Below are 17,266 nucleotides of genomic sequence, written 5' to 3'. Positions count from 1 at the left end.
AAAGCTCTAAATGTTCCTAGAGATACAGTTGGAAGCATAATTCGCAAGTTCAAAGTTAAAGGAACAGTGGCTACACTACCTGGACGTGGCAGAAAGAGTAAACTATCAGCGGCTGTCACCAGATTCCTGAGGAGGCAAGTGGTCAAAAACCCTCGAGTGACTGCAAAACACCTGCAGCAAGACTTGGTGGCAGCAGGCACTGAGGTTTCAGTTTGTACAATAAGGCGCATACTAAACACTGAAGGGCTCCATGCCAGGACTCCAAGACGTACACCACTACTGACCCAAAAGCACAAGAAAAGTCGGCTCCATTATGCTCAAAACCATATAAATAAGCCACAGAAGTTTTGGAATTCTGTTCTGTGGAGCAATGAAACTAAACTGGAACTTTTCGGGCCTATGGAACAGCGGTATGTCTGGAGGAAGAAGAATGAAGCATATGCTGAAAAGAACACCCTGCCTACAGTGAAGCATGGCGGTGGCTCAGTGATGCTCTGGGGCTGCTTTGCTGCCTGTGGCACTGGAAACCTGCAGCGTGTGGAGGGCACAATGGATTCAGTCAAGTATCAGGAAATCTTAGGTAAAAACGTTGTGCCGTCTGTGAGGAAGCTGAAGCTTGGGCGTCATTGGACCTTCCAACAGGATAATGATCCCAAGCATACCTCAAAGTCCACCAAGGCTTGGTTTCAGAAGAAGAAATGGAAGATTCTAGAGTGGCCGTCACAGTCGCCTGACTTGAACCCCATAGAAAATCTCTGGTGGGATTTGAAGAAGGCGGTTGCAAAACGCACACCCAAGAATATTACTGAACTGGAGGCCATTGCCCATGAGGAATGTACTAAGATTCCTCAGGAACCCTGTCTGAAGCTGGTGTCTGGCTATGCATCACGTTTGCAGCAGGTCATAACAGCAAAAGGGTGCTCTACTAAGTACTGAAGACGCCTGTCATGAAGGGATTGAATAATTTTGAGACTGCAGTAGTCATTAAAAGTAGCATTTTGTGTTGAATTTGGATCAAAACCCTTGTAATATTAGTTTCATTGAACTACTTAAACAGTTCTCGTGTAATTTGTTTATTGCAAACAGCTGAGAAATTGTATATTTTGCCAATAAGCCTAATATGCAATGGGGGTTGAATAAATTTGATTGCAACTGTACGTACATTTTAACATTTACATTCCTTCACTCATTCTTTATACATTTACACTTCTTAATACATTTACACTCCTTCACTCATTCTTTGTACATTTACATTCCTTCAGACATTTAATACAATTTATACATTCACATTCCTTCCTGAATTCTTTTCACATTTACATTTCTTCATGCATGCAGAAAGGCATGAAGAAATGTAAATGCAAATGAGGGGGCTGTCCAAAGTGTGTCATGGGGTGAACTTTTCGCCTATTGGTTGATCGACACTTGAGTGCATGGATCCACTATACATGCCTTGCTCCCCACAGCCAGCTTAGTGGAAACCTCTAAGGACTATGATGGCTGGGGCCGTATGGAGATCTACTCTGTTTCTGCTCAAACTGTGTGCTTGCACTCAGATACCATGTTGCTCGCACTCAGATGCCATGTTGCTTGCACAGATTTCCTGATCGAGCTTTGGCTTTTCTCCTTGCGCTCAAACTGCTTCTGTGCGCTCGCGGAATTTCTGCTCTCAGATTTCTGCCCTGCTCTTGGATTTTTTTGTGTAACAACCCTGTCAAAATCCCCCAACCAATAGAACGCCAGGTTTACTGATGACCAATGAAATGATCCCTGCCTCTTTGCGGGCGCGCTCGCTTTAGTTTTAGAGCGTCCCGTCCGGGCAGGTACTCTTTAACCAGGTTCATCCACTCCAACCCTCCAGGGCTTTATTAAATGTTCTTCCCTTGCTTTCTTTACGACTTTTGGAATGATGCCGATTATCGCAAATTCGCATCATACCGCTTCCATTCGGACTGCAGCCGATAGCATATGTATTCCCCCAATTGCTAGTTTGTGCATATTCAATACGTATATATATATATATATATATATATATATATATATATATATATATATATATATATATATACACACATAGACAACAGGTTTACAGAGCTTTAACTTCTGCCTGTATGAAGGAATCAGGTGGACGGTGTTGTGGTCAGAGTGGCCCAGTGCAGCGCGGGGGACCGGGTGATAGGCGTTGTTAACAGTTGTGTAGGCCTAACTGTGAACCAGGATATTCTTCTCTCTGGTCGGACATTTTATAAACTGTTTGTATTTGGGGAGTTCATGGGTGAGGTTACCTTTGTTAAAGTCGCCAAGGTCTGGGTAAGACCGCTCCACACACAGTAGCTATCTGGTCGGCGAGCGTGCGTTGTACCTCCTGCACGTTGGCCTGCGGTGGGATGTAAACACCAACCAGAATGAATGAAGCAAACTCACGGGGGGAGTAAAAAGGTTTGCAGTTGATGAAAAAAGATTCCAGATCAGGAGAGCAGTGCTGCTGGACCACTGTCACGTCATTACACCAGCCACTGTTAGTATAAAAACAGATACCGCCACCTTTAGTTTTGCCGGAGAGTTCCGTGTTACGATCCGCTCTAAAGAGTTGGAAGCCTGCCAGCTGCAGCGCAGATTCCGGTATCGATCCACACAGCCACGTCTCCGTTAAGCACAAAACTGCAGATGTAGAAAGTCTTCTTTTTTCACCATCAGTAGCTGAAGTTCATCCAGTTTATTGGCCAGCGAACGCACGAAATATACCTGGCAGCGGTGTGCGGTGTCAGCGTTGACGGAGACGCACAAGCGCACCGGCACGTTTCCCCCTCCTCTGGCGATTCACTGCATAAAGGTGAGGGCACCTTTGGCCAAAAAGCCCAATAAATCCACTGAAGGCTCGAGAAAAGTGGGATAAAAATCCGCTGGAGTTGTTCCCCTGACAAAAAAAAAAAGCCTTACAGCGTAACAGGCCCGAGCGGGCCTGTGACCTGTCAGTCAACTTGCCTGACATACTTTTTGATTGGCCCCGGGCCATCGGGCCATTGCTTATGTCGAACCCTGATATATATATATATATATATATATATATATATATATATATAATTAAATTGCATGTGTGTAAATTAACAGTCCCTTTATTCCAAAAGTTGTAAAGAAAGCAAGGGAAGAACATTTAATAAAGCCCTGGAGGGTGGGAGTGGATGAACCTGGTTAAAAACAGAAGGCAGGGATCATTTCATTGGTCAACAGTAAACCTGTCGTTCTACTGGTTGGGGGATTTTGACTGGGTTGTTACACAATAGAATCCAAGAGCAGGGCAGAAATCTGAGAGCAGAAATTCCGCTAGCGCAAAGAAGTAGTTTGAGCACGAGAAGAAAAGCCGAAGTTTGAGCAGGAAATCTGTGCAAGCAACATGGTATCTGAGTGTGAGCAACATGGTATCTGAGTGCGAGCACACAGTTTGAGCAGAAACAGAGTAGATCTAAGCGCAAGCAGAGGCTATTTGAGTGTGAGGGCAGGGTTTTGAGGGACAATATTACAAAATCTGAACGTGAAATCAATAAATAATGCTCTCAAACTGATATACCACTCTCTTGAATAAAGATAGGGATAAAGCTCCAAGCTCCATACAGCCCCAGCCATTACAGTCCTCTGAGGTTTCCACTAAGCTGGCTGTGGGGAGCAAGGCATCAGCCCCCTCATTTGCATTTACATTTCTTCATGCCTTTCTGCATGCATGAAGAAATGTAAATGTGAAAAGAATTCAGGAAGGAATGTAAATGTATAAATTGTATTAAATGTCTGAAGGAATGTGAATGTACAAAGAATGTGTGAAGGAGTGTAAATGTATGAAGTGTAAATGTATAAAGAATGAGTGAAGGTATGTAAATGTTAAAATGCATGTAGGAATGTAAATGTACAAAGAAAAGATGCATTTTATCAGTTAATTAATGCCTACATTTATTTTTTAATGCATTTTTGGTGCACATCCATGGCATATGAATTTATTTATTGACTCATTTATTTATTTATGTATTTATCTTTAATTTTGGCAGTTCCGGTTCTCCATATATTGTTGCCTTGAATTTTGAGGGTGAAAAATGCGAATGCCAAATGAGTGGTCTTTAAATATGCTTGCAACTGTATCGCTATCTAGCAAACTAGATTCTACACAGACTAAATTTTAGAGCTAGGCGAGAGAGCTAGCCTCATTGAGTTGGTCAATATGCATGGGCAGTTACTTCGGACACCACTCGTGGGATTAAATTGTAACCATACAACACCAGCGTTATCAATTCAGTGGTGTTTTGAGAGTTTCAGTCTAGTCTAATCGACCAAGCAGAGGGGACGGTGGTCTGAGGAGCAGCCCTCGCATTTTCTTTTTTTTACAATGGCTATATGAACATGAAGCATTAAAGATGACAATAAACCTAGTGCTGCGCGATTAATCTAATCGCAATTACAATCGCAATCGCAATGTCAGGCTGTGCGATTACATAACCGCACAAAAGGCTGCGATTTGTGATTTAATGTAAATAAATGTTAACGTGTGTGCCTGTGAACGTGACTGCCTCTCCTATGGTGTGTGGAGTTTGTTGACATTACACCCACAAGCTATCCTGGTGTGTGCAGCACATATGGTCAGGTGACCAGCTAGTGTGCAGCAGTGACCAACATAGACGCTGAAGAAGAGCATGAGCACGACCATGAACAGCCTGAGTTGGTGGTGAAAAAAACCCCAATGTATTATATGGTGATACTTCAGGTATTCAGGTACGGCGACGTTGAGCAGTAAGAAGTACTGTGTAAAACTTTAAAAGTTAAAGTCGCCATGTCCTGCGGCAACACGACCAATCTATATCAACACTTGAGACAGAACAGAGAAAGGTACGACGAATGCATGCGAGAGAAAGCCAAGTCATGTAACGTTAAAGACAAAGAGACAACTGAAAGCCGCCAGAGCCTCATAAAACAACAAAGCACATTTACTCAAACATTTGTAAGTGTCACGCCATACGACAAGACCTCAAAGAGACAGGGAAATCACGGACTCAATAACAAACTATGTAATAACAAATGAAAAACTGAGCAATTTTGCTCAGGCTCGGCCCGCTGTGTTGTGCTACGGCCTATTCACTTGCTGGAATTTGTCATTTACGTGACAACGCCTGAATGCAACACAGGCAACTGAGTGTGTGTACAGGGCCGTGCTGTGCTGCTGTGCGAGCAGCATGTTTGACTGTGGTTAACAGCAGTCTGTTGATGGTTATTTACACTGTCTATAACAATAACTATGTCAGGTCAGGTCAGGTCATTGCCCCCTTGATATAATGTAGAGGAAACACTGAATCAAGCAAGAAGACTCATGATACTATTTATTTACTATATTGTAATCGCAATCGCAAATCGCGATATTGTCCACCAAAATCGCAATCGCACATTTTTCTCAAATCGTGCAGTACTAAATGAACCTAATAAACCTAACAGCCTATTTTATTTACATTTTATTGTGATAACCAGATTGTGTCTATTTGACTTATAATAGTATCTACCAGCAAACAATTTATCATCAGGGCTGTTTTGGAGATGTTGATGAAAGGCTTTTGTACCTTGTACACTACTGTTACCATGATGCACCCATATAATGTGCACAGAATACGGGGGTAATAGAATGAGTTTAACACAAAGGCACTTTATTTGACAGTTTCTCACTCGGTCGACCTCTACATGATACCAAACAGCCCAGTGACTACTTTTCATCCTTTAAATAGGCAGACTGACTGATTACAAGTCTGAAGACACCTGTGATGCTAATTACAGGACACACCTTAGTTTAACATGTCCCTATAGGCAAATTATTTTCAATCTTCTCTAGGGGTACCATCATTTTTGTCCAGGCCAGTTTCATTAGTTTTTTTTTTTTTAATTATTCTGTTGAACCACAATTCAAAGGCAATGTCTGATTTTCATTAGTTAATTTTCAGTAAATTTTTATTTATTATTACTTTTGTCAGTTTCAAGTTATTTCAGTGACCAATGTGGGTTTTTTCTTTATTTAACAGATTACACTATAGAGGAGTGCAGAAAACAACCATGATGACTGCAGTGGAACCTTCTCCTAAATATTGACCAAACTGGAGTGGTATATTTCTGCTAAAAGAAGAACAATCAACTGCACTTTTACAGCTTTTATTGAGAAAAAAAAGATGTGTTTGTCATACTTCCGACAGAATTTGGCTAAAGTTTAATAGACCAACTGGCCCCACTGGTTGCCAAGAGATGGGACACAGTGAAAATCCAGTGGCTATTGCTGTTCCTTTGTTGGTCACTCTCATGGACCAACACCTCAGGGAGGTGACCAAACTGGGACCTTGCAAGTTGAAGTTCACAATGAGGCTGAAATAGGGATTCTTTCAAGATGGCTCTGCAGATGGCTGCCACAGTGAGTTGATGCGAATTGTTTTATCTGCTAATTCAGTGTTTTGCCACAGTACTTGGAGGTCTTTCACCAGAGAGGAGCTTATGAACATCACGGAAACAACACCAGTGAATATATTTACCACTTTTTTAATTCTTCAGTGGAAATACTGGTCATTTTGGTCAGAGAAGTGAAATGCTTAAGGACATAAAAATGAGGTGATGTGCTTGTGCGCCTCCTCAGGCACAGACCGCACTCCTTTATTGGGAATAATATGCGTTCACTGTGCAACAAATTGGTTGGGCTTTAGCTACTAGTGGAGACTTTTCTTCATCTTCCATTTTATGGTTCACGGAGACGTGGCTGTATGAATCAATGCCGGACTCAGCGCTGAAGCTGGCGGGGTCTCAGCTATTCAGGGCATATTGCCACATGCAGCTCTCTGTCACACTGAAAGGTGGTGAAACAGTGGCTGGTGTCACAATGTGACAGTAATCCTACAGCACTGTTCTCCTGACCTTGAATCTTTTTTTCATAAACTGGAAACGTTTTCACTCCCTGGTGAGTCTCCATTCCACAACAAGCCAGCATACAGAGGGCCGATCAGATACTGTGTGTGGAGCAGACTCCTCAGTTATTGTCCTTGGTGACTTTAACGAAGATAATCTCAGCCATGAACTCCCCAAATACAGACTGTTTATCTATGCCCGACCAGGGAGGAGAATATTTTGGACCACTGTCATGCTACAATCAGTGGTGCCTATCACACTGTCCCCCACACTGCACAGGGACATTCAGACCACATCATAGTCCATCTGATTCCTGCACACAGACACAAATTAAAGCTCTGTAAACCTACTGTGAGGACATCCAAAAAGTGGACCAGTGGAGCTGTGGAGGATCTCTTGGAGTGGCCTGAACTGTACATACTGGAATGTTTTCAGGACCGATACCAATGGTCTGGATGAGTATACAGAGGCTGTGACATCATATATCAGCTTCTGTGAAGACAGCTGTATTTAATTTTTATTAATATACTTTATTAATCCCCCTGAGGGGAAATTCAATTTTTTCACTCTGCTGTCATCATTAACACACAGGTCCGAAAGACACACACATGCACAAACAGGACCTATACATGCACAAAGTGGAGAGATGTCAGAGTGAGGGGGCTACCATGGACAGGCGCCCCGAGCGGTTGGGGGTTTGGTGCCGTGCACAAGGGCACCTCTCCAGCCACCAGTCCACACTCCGTATTTGGTCCAGACGGAGACTTGAACAGGCGACCCTCCGGTTCCCAACTCAAGTCCCTATGGACTGAGCAGCTCCTGCTGCATGTATTCCAATGTAATGTGTATTCCATTACACACTAGGGTGAGATATAACAATGACAAACTCTGGTTCACGGCAAAGGTCAGACAACTAATGACAGGGACAGGTTTAAAGGCTAAATACAGGTTCAGCAAGGCGGTGAGAGAAGCTAAAAGACTAAACTCTGAGAAACTCCAACAACATTTCTCAGCCAGTGCTTCTGTCTGTAAGGGGCTCAGACAGATCACCAACTGTAAACCTAAAGACTCCCACTTCATTTACAAGCTGCGTCTGGCAAACCAGTTGAATGAGTTCTATTGTCCATTTGAAAGACAATGGCACAGTCCTGACAATAGAGGACTGCATTGCGATTGGGATCCCGCGGGAAATGTCAACAAGTAAAACGGAAAAGAAGACTACCCATCACCCTGACCTCCATGGTTATTAAGTCTTTTGAGCATTTTATTCTGTCCCCCTCCTGGACCCCCCTGTTCATCAACAAAGCCAACAGGTCTGTGAACAGCACTGTCATCATGGCCCTCCATTTCATCCTCCAACATTTTGGTGGAAATGTTATCACAGGCCTAGTTTTCCCTCTGGCTGTCCTTATAAGTTGCTAGCACTGCATGTAACAACTATGGGTATTCAGACACCTACATTATCAGCTCCTCCGTCTTGTCGTCTTTCTGCTTCCGTGATGCCCACCGCCATGTTTTTGATCATCCAAAGCCAGGCGGCCACACAGTGAACTCTACGTAGCACTGCAAAATCTGTGCGTGTTCACATGGCCGACAACTGCTTCATACTTGTACTGCCATGCAACTGCTTCCCCTCTGCCGCCTTCCCCTCATTGAAAAAACTGGAGGCTGCCAGTTTCCACACAGCAGTGTGAACGCAGCTTCAGGTGCCAGAGTGCATTAAAAAAAAGCATCAAAATAAAGCTTGTTTATCAAAGAAAGTGCCTTGGGAGAATCCCTCGGATCTCTCAACAGACTTCTGAGCTAAGCCCCAATTGTCCTCAAATCCTAGTAATGCCCTTGTACAGAAGTGTGGCTGCAGAGTGGCCCCTGGCCTCCTGTTGTTTTGCAAGTGTAGACCTCGGGCAATGCAATTTGAGTATCTGTGGTTTAAAGTCTTTACAGATGCATCCAGAGTCATTACATCTACGTCTGTTGGTAACACCCTGTAATGCCTGCCAATATAATAATGTCCACAAACGTAATAAACCACAAACGTAATAAAAATCTGCAGCATTTAATGTAATAAACCCACAAATGTAATAAATTTTCCACAAACGTAATAGCCGCTGCCTACTACAAACGTAACACGCGATTTCCCACAAATGTAATAACTATTACGTTTGCAGGGATTTATTACGTTTGTGGGGAAGTGAAAATCTTTATTGCAATAACTTCCCACAAATGTAATAATACAATGAATAATTGTCGTTGTGGTTGTTGTTTGTTTGTTTGCCTATACACCTACTAATACTACTGACCGTGGGTGCAAAATCCAACTGCTGACTCTCCGCTCCGCTATCACACAGCGGATGTGACGTACATGCCCTTATTTGGATAACATATTCTGGTATTCCCCATACATAAAGCCTATTGACAGCGTAATGCGCTCTGGTTGCAGATGTATATTAAGTATTGATCTGTTTTTGCAGCACTTCTACAGAAAGTATTTTGTTAGAGACAAACCATCTATCTGTCTGTCATTTCACCTGTACTAACGTGTTGCCTAGCCTTGACCAGCGAATTCATCAGCTTGTAACAATTCGCCAACAAGAGAAACTGATGCTTATGTCACAACGCTACTTTTACAGGTCACAGGGGGCACAGGTTCACGGTGCCAAGCTGAAACCCCTGATTTAACATGAAATCCCCAAAAAACTTAAGTCTTTTTGCTTTCAAAATGAAGCAATAAATTGTATATAAATGAAAAGGACTCGTATGGTTAGTTTAACTCAACAACTTCAGTGTAATTAAATTAAATCAAACTCAAATTAATACGCGTCTGGCTCGGACGATTCACTCAATTAACACGGCACATCACGCCAATACAGAAAACAAATAACCCCCACTGTGCATTTACTGCTTGTTTATTAATTCCAGTCACATTTTATGTGTGTGAGATTCTGCTTGTGTGTGTGTGCACCTTGAATATCATATGTGAGGCTATTTCATAACTAAAATGGTGGTGAAAATATTTAACTTTGCTAGATGGCATTTCTCTGAGCCATTCATTAAAAAGAAATAATTTGCTGTGGAAAGAAGGCAACATAATGCGGAATTATAGGTTAAACAATCTTTGCTTCCTTTAATTTATTAGTTTGGATAACAGTAGTAGCCTAATTGTAGCTGCAGCAGCAACAGCGTTAGTTGCCAACAGCTGTCTTGTTTTTATTTCTTTATTACCTCGGCCAAGGTTTTCGCCGGCGTTGGTCTGTTTGTTTGATTGTCTGCAAAATAACTCAAAAAGTTCTGAACGGATTTTGATGAAATTTTCAGGAAAGGTTGATAATGGGACAAGGAACAGATGATAACATTTTTGTGGTGATCGGTTGAAGCGAAGTGGATAAAATAATAAAATGGCAGGAAATCCGAGCTGGCCATGGTGATCGCCGCTTGTTGTTGGTTTGCAGGACTTCTGTTTTTCTGCTGATGTTGTTTTTTTATCTATGTACACTGTCTTGGTTCGTCATGTCAGAGGTAGTGAGTTTTGAAGTATAGACATTTGTGTGTTTTTGCATCTTCAGCACCAAGGACAGCGCTTAAAGTGATTTTGTTATAACCGCTGCCTGTAACAGGCTTGGGGACATCTTCAGCACCAAGGACAGTGCTCAAACTACGGTAGTTCTTGTCTGCTTTTGTCATGTGGTGAATTCTACTGTTGGCCTCCTTATGGAAAAAATGTAATAAAATTTGCATTTGTTAGAACTTCTTAATGTTTTATTTGTGTGTAGCTTATGGCAGCCAGTCAGCAGCCTAGTGAGTGGCGATGTGTGATGTGCTATACAGCAGGAATAAAAAATACCATGATGTCACTCATTCATTCATAATAATAAGTATTTTTTTTTGTATTACATTAAGCAATGATATGAGTGTTTGTTAAACATACTGTATAGCCTAGTAATCAGAATAAGAAAGACTATTGAGCCCTGGTTTCTTGTTACATAAAGCAAAAATATGAGTATTTTTGTACTTGCTTCTGTTTGTATCTGCCAGTACCTGCTTTTTCCCAGTGATTGTTTTGATTACAATAAATGTACACCTTTAAATTAAGCTGTATAAGTGTCTTTTCAAGGAAAAGGATAACTAGCCTATTTTAAAAACAATGAATCACCTAACACATATACATAACACAATAAAACAAAATTATTGTGGAACTCAAAATGTTAACTGTATTGTTATTAGTCTATGCACATTAGATCATTAGTAACATTAAATGTAACACAATAAACCAAAGTATATCAGTAGGCATTTCCTTAAGTCTTTCTGATAGTTTTTTACTAGCCTATATACTACAACAGTATAATAAAATCCTGAAATTATGGCTTTTAGTTTTGGTGTGCCACCCCAAGATTTTAAGTGGCTCCATCTGGCCACCCCTATGAAAAATTTCTGGAGGCGCCCCACCCAGCGGTGAGAGAGAGAGAGAGATGATCCTCATTAACAAGAAGCATTTTGCTTATGCAAAGAAATAAATCTGTTTAAACTAGATATTTATATGCCACAAAACAATTAAAAAAGAGAGAGGGGGGGGATCCGTTGTGTGTGAGCGGAGCGGAGAGTCAGCAGCTGGATTTTGCACCCATGGTCAGTAGTATTAGTAGGTGTATAGGCAAACACACAAACAACAACCACAACGACCATTATTCATTGTATTATTACATTTGTGGGAAGTTATTACAATAAAGATTTTCACTTCCCCACAAATGTAATAAATCCCTGCAAACGTAATAGTTATTACATTTATGGGAAATCGCGTGTTACGTTTGTAGTAGGCAGCGGCTATTACGTTTGTGGAAAATTTATTACATTTGTGGGTTTATTACATTAAATGCTGCAGATTTTTATTACGTTTGTGGACATTATTACATTGGCGGGTGTTACACATCCCTTGGAATAAAAAAAATTGATATTAGAAGGTTCTGATTAATTTGTATTTGCAATTTGATCTTTCAGTGCCAGACCAAAAGATCTAGGGCCAGAACAAAAAACACGTGTTTAACAGCATCTGACTGTGACTTTGTTTATCGGTGTGTTGGGTCTCTGTGTTTTGAGTGGTTCTAGCAGAGCACAGAGGGCAAGCATGGGAAAAGAAAGCAAAATCAACAGGGCAATCCCAGCACAGCACAGAAACTGGAAGTACATACAGCATACACTGCAAACCTCAGACCTACAAACAAAACAAAGACAGTACAGAGAGAGGGAGAGATGGAGGGAAGAGGGTGAAGGGAAAAGATAGAAGAGTGAGGGGAGGTGCTGCGACAGAGGAAAAAGGCAAAACCTACTCTGATGGTCGAATGCAGCATCCACATCTGTTGTGCCATGTGATGTCATTTAAAACAGTGCTTCCAAGTATCCATTATAAACTGCTGCACAGTGTTGGCTGTTTGATCAAATATGCAAGTGCACGCACGCACACACACACACACACACACACACACACACACACACACACACACACACACACACACGTGTTACCTCTCTGTGGAAGCTTCTGTGCTCACTTCTGCCCTGTCGGGCTCCACTCCTCCCAGACTGTTCCACCTCCATCTTCTCTTGATTCTCCAGCTCCAAGGCCTCTAACTTCTCAATAACACCGGAGCGACTGCAAATCAACCCACAGACACACATATAAAACTAAGTATTTCCTATACATTATCAGTCTTCTTAATTTTTTTCCAAGCACCATGGCCTTGTATGGTAATGGTACTAAAAGGCATTAAGGCCTATGGGACGTGGTGTCAGATAATATATCCTAAGCTCCCTTTTAACTGAATAGTTCCAAGACCTAAACTCAGTATCTGAAACAGGAACTAAAAGTCTTCTGTATGCTTTCCTGTTTACACTTCCACTGCATCTGAAGAACTGTTAAGATAAGGCAAATCAGACTGATAACAGATTTAAAAATGAGCATTTGAGAGAAATTTGAGAGCAACACAGTCATCATGTTGCTCTTTGTTTTTTTTGTAACCGATAATTGATTGAATTTTTTTCATTTACAATCAGCTGAATGTTTTGACTGTTATTTTTTTTGTTTGCTTTGTGTGCTTTTATGTATTAGTGTTAAAGCGTTAATTGTGATGCAATTTCCAGAACCCTTTATAAAAAAAATAAATAAAAAAATTGCATTTACTATGGGCTGCTATTTTTGTCACTTCTATGCACCCTGGTCAAGCCGCTGCAGCATCTCTCTGCTTCCTGCTGCCGCAGTGATGGAAAATGAAAGGCTCACTAACATAAGCAAGCTAGCTATATTTACGCACTAGCTACATCATCGCACTAGCTACATTAGCTATGACGAACCACTGGCAGCCAGAAACAAACACTTATGATCCACAGGTGGTTTGATAACCGAAACAAAGAACATATTTTCTTGCGGTGGCCTTTCTAAAATTAGTAGCAGTGAAAGTTGGAAAAGGACTTGACAATCAGACAGTGTTAGCTATCAGGTTGATAAGTTGTCTACTTCGGCAGGTTGATAAGTTGTCTACATCCACATTATATGGGGAAATTTCCACAAGTATTTAACCAAGGATAATAATCCAAATCCATGCTTGACTGACAAGCATTTTACTATTCCTCATGACAAGGAATTCTTTTATACCATGTAACTAATTCAGTTTATATAATCCTAACATACTCTCCTCTATTGAGCATCCAGCAGTGATCATAGCCTAAATATCAAGATTACAATTCAGTGGAGACAGATTTTTTTTCCTACTACACGTAGATCATAAACCCAGAAATATATAAATGACTCAGTGAAATCAATGAGAAATATCAACCTTACAGGCCCTTTTATCCAGGAAAACCACAGCTCCCCTTTGCTTGCATTTATTTACAGGCAACTCTCTCCAATATGGCAGCGCTGCTGATGTATTGTTGCAATGGGTCGACAAAGTCAATGCAGCGTCTACGTATATATATCTATGATGTAAACTATCAAAGGTCTTTATCCTTTGCAGCTTTCAACTTTTAACAGTCCATGCTGGCTTGAATCCTGGAATCGCTGCTTGCAGCTATATTTAGGGTCCGGGCAGCTAAGCTGCCAGGACACTATTGTAATCCTAGGTATTCTTCTTCTTTCTTCTTCCGAGGAAATCATACTTCCCATGGGCGAAAATTCACCAAACTTTGCACAAAGGTCCAGTCTCATGCCAGGTATCCTCAGCTGTAAACTCAAGCCAATAGTCCTGATGGTGGCGCTACAGCAAGCGTCTAAAGTTCAAAACTTTGAAAATTCATAACACATCAACCATATGTGCTACAACTTCACAACTTTCATCAAACTGTAGCCCCAATACTGAAGAAACTTTTGTACATTTAAACCTATTAAAAATGATGAAGTTCCTCACTGTTTTTTTCAAAAACTGTAAAACTTCTTAAACCTATCTCCTCCCACAATTTTTGCTCAATTGACACCAAACAGAGCATCTTCAGACTGTCCTACAAAAACTATGTTTCTCAGATTTTTGATTTATCAAAAATTGAGCCTACAGTGCATCAAAATGTTTGACTGTAAACGGTACTGTAAACATATACATGCAAATTCTTGCTAAATAAATCTTCAATGTTCATGAAAAAAATGACAAAATTCTAGAGTCATGGTAGATGATGTGTGGCAAATTTCAGAATTTTATCTCAACTGAATTTTTGACAGCATTTTGAATTTTGCTCTAATGTGAACAATTGGAGTCAATGTAAAAATGGCAATTTTAAACATCAGCTTTTCACTTATGGAGCAAATCAATCATTGTTACAAACAAATTACCAACATCTCCATGCTGTCTAGATGCAATATGTGTATTTTCAGATTTTTGTTTCGATAACTGAATTTTTTACAGTGCTTTGGAATCTGCTTTTCCATGCATGGACGGCTGCTAAACCTGCACGTCTGGCTTAGTCAATTTGTGAAGCTACACATGAATTGTCACTAACTAATTAGCTCAGTGAGATAGAATAGATTCCTAGTCTCAGAGGTTGTGAGTTCAAGCCTCAGCTGATGCAAAAGGCAGATTGTGTTGCTAAATTCGTAAATGTCTTCCAATTCTTCTGCTTGTTGCTCAGAAATGCCTATAAATGCCCAGACCCGACCCATCGCTGTGCAGCAGCTATAATTCAATTTGTATTTGCTTCCATGCTGTATGTTAAGTTTTTTGCTGGATATTCATAATTCCCTCCATGCACCTGAACATAACTGAAAGCAAAATCTAAAAGGAGAAAGACATGTTTGCAGGATAGATTTTTTTTCTCTTTTAATAATTATTTTATGGGTATTGTTTATGTCTTATTAGATAGCTAATGGTAGAGAGATGCCAGGAAAAAAAATTGTAGTAGGGGAAATTAAATGCAATAAAAGTCACTGGTCAAATTCCACACCATCTTCATGGTCAGGGACTTGAGCCTGGTTTGTGTGACATTGTAAGGGGGAATTATCTATTTCATGGACTGATCTGACATCCAAAGAATCTCTCTAAAGATTACAAATTGGTTGCTGTTGTGACTTTTACGTAAAAGTGACTTGAGTACTTATTCACTGTTGTATACATGTAAAATGGTACAAATCTGAAAGGAGCTGAAGTCATGGTCTCTGTGGCTGTTGTATGTGTATGTCTGTAGAGAATGAGAGTTTGTGTCTGTCAAATCCCTAACTAGCCCAGGTGAACCAGTAATGTGTTTAAGGGCCAGTATGTGGCAGTCCTCCCATTTTCCTCTCCTCCTCCTTTTCCTTTCATATCTGCATGGATAGAGGGACTAAATGGAGCAGTAAGCTGAATGTGGGAGGAAAAAGATGATCTCCACCTCACCCATTTGGTTTGTTTGAAATGCTGCCATCTTTGATGTGTGTAGGTATGTGTAAGACCTGTGACCTCTTTGCAAATAACACCAGTGGCTGGCTGTTTATACAGTCTATGCTTACAGTTAGTAAGACTGCAGATAAAAAATTTTAAAAATCTGATTTTCTCAAAAACACACACAGGAGTGTATTCAAAGGGCTTCACAAATCCCAGTCTTCATTTCTCCTCCCTTCCAAAAAAAACTACACTGACTGTGAGAGAGTATGTGTGCACATCAAAAGCTTTGGAAGTATACGCGTCACTGAACTGAGTGTGTCTGTGCATATGTGTATATGTGCCTTTAAAAGGATAAGCCAAAAGGCTCAAGTATTTCCAGAGCACAGTGTTGGCAGTATAAATCTCAGATTCCAAGAAAGCAATCCACTAACCTGGTTCATTAGGTTCAATTTGACGCTGATTAAATACTTCACCTATCAACGGACAGCAAGGTGTCATCAGGCTTCTGTCAAACCTGTGTGTTAATGTGTCCCTCTTGTTCCATTTAAGCTCAAGGTCAGGTATGGCTCAGTCTATCATACAGACTTTTCAAAACCAGCATTTACAGCTTGGATAAAGCAGAGCTTCATCTCAAGTGGTCACTATAGTTTTGGTAAACCAGACATCAGCTGTAATGATATATATACACTGCCTGGCCAAAAAAAAGTCGCCACCTGGATTTAACTAAGCAAATAGGTACGAGCCTCCTATTGGATAATTACTGCATGGGCGATTATCTTTCAACTGGCAACAAGTTATTTAACCCCAACTGGTGCAATGAGTTGCTTCTCATTTCCTAAACAACCATGTCGAAAGACACATCCCGTGGTCATGGAAAAGATGTTAGTCTGTTTGAGAAGGGTCAAATCATTGGCATGCATCAAGCAGAGAAAACATCTAAGGAGATTGCAGAAACTACTAAAATTGGGTTAAGAACTGTCCAACGCATTATTAAAAACTGGAAGGATAGTGGGGACCCATCATCTTCGAGGAAGAAATGTGGCTGGAAAAAAATCCTCAATGATCGTAATCGGCAATCACTTAAACGTTTGGTGAGATCAAATCGAAGAAAAACAACAGTAGAACTCAGGGCTATGTTTAATAGTGAAAGTAAGAGCATTTCCACACGCACAATGCGAAGGGAACTCAAGGGATTGGGACTGAACAGCTGTGTAGCCTTAAGAAAACCACTAATCAGTGAGGCTAACCGGAAAAAAAGGCTTCAATTTGCTAGGGAGCATAAAGATTGGACTCTGGAGCAATGGAAGAAGGTCATGTGGTCTGATGAGTCCAGATTTTCCCTGTTCCAGAGTGATGGGCGCATCAGGGTAAGAAGAGAGGCAGATGAAGTGATGCACCCATCATGCCTAGTGCCTACTGTACAAGCCTGTGGGGGCAGTGTTATGATCTGGGGTTGCTGCAGTTGGTCAGGTCTAGGTTCAGCAACAGTATGTGCTCAAAGAATGAGGTCAGCTGACTACCTGAATATA

General features: G+C 41.0%; 1 protein-coding gene across 3 annotated transcripts in view; it reads right to left on the bottom strand.

Annotated features, from left to right (window-relative positions):
* mpripb (myosin phosphatase Rho interacting protein b) overlaps positions 1 to 17,266 on the bottom strand; it is a 163,964-nt gene that overhangs the window by 64,101 nt on the left and 82,597 nt on the right. For all 3 annotated transcript variants that reach the window (XM_033611704.2, XM_033611705.2, XM_033611706.2), the window contains exon 8: positions 12,421 to 12,547. In XM_033611704.2, the coding sequence (XP_033467595.1) occupies positions 12,421 to 12,547 (127 nt within the window). The remainder of the gene's footprint in view (positions 1 to 12,420; positions 12,548 to 17,266) is intronic.

The sequence above is a fragment of the Epinephelus lanceolatus genome, chromosome 21, assembly GCF_041903045.1.
Source record: "Epinephelus lanceolatus isolate andai-2023 chromosome 21, ASM4190304v1, whole genome shotgun sequence".
In the NCBI taxonomy this organism is placed as follows: Eukaryota; Metazoa; Chordata; class Actinopteri; order Perciformes; family Serranidae; genus Epinephelus; species Epinephelus lanceolatus.
This window is presented reverse-complemented; position numbering and strand designations above follow the sequence as displayed.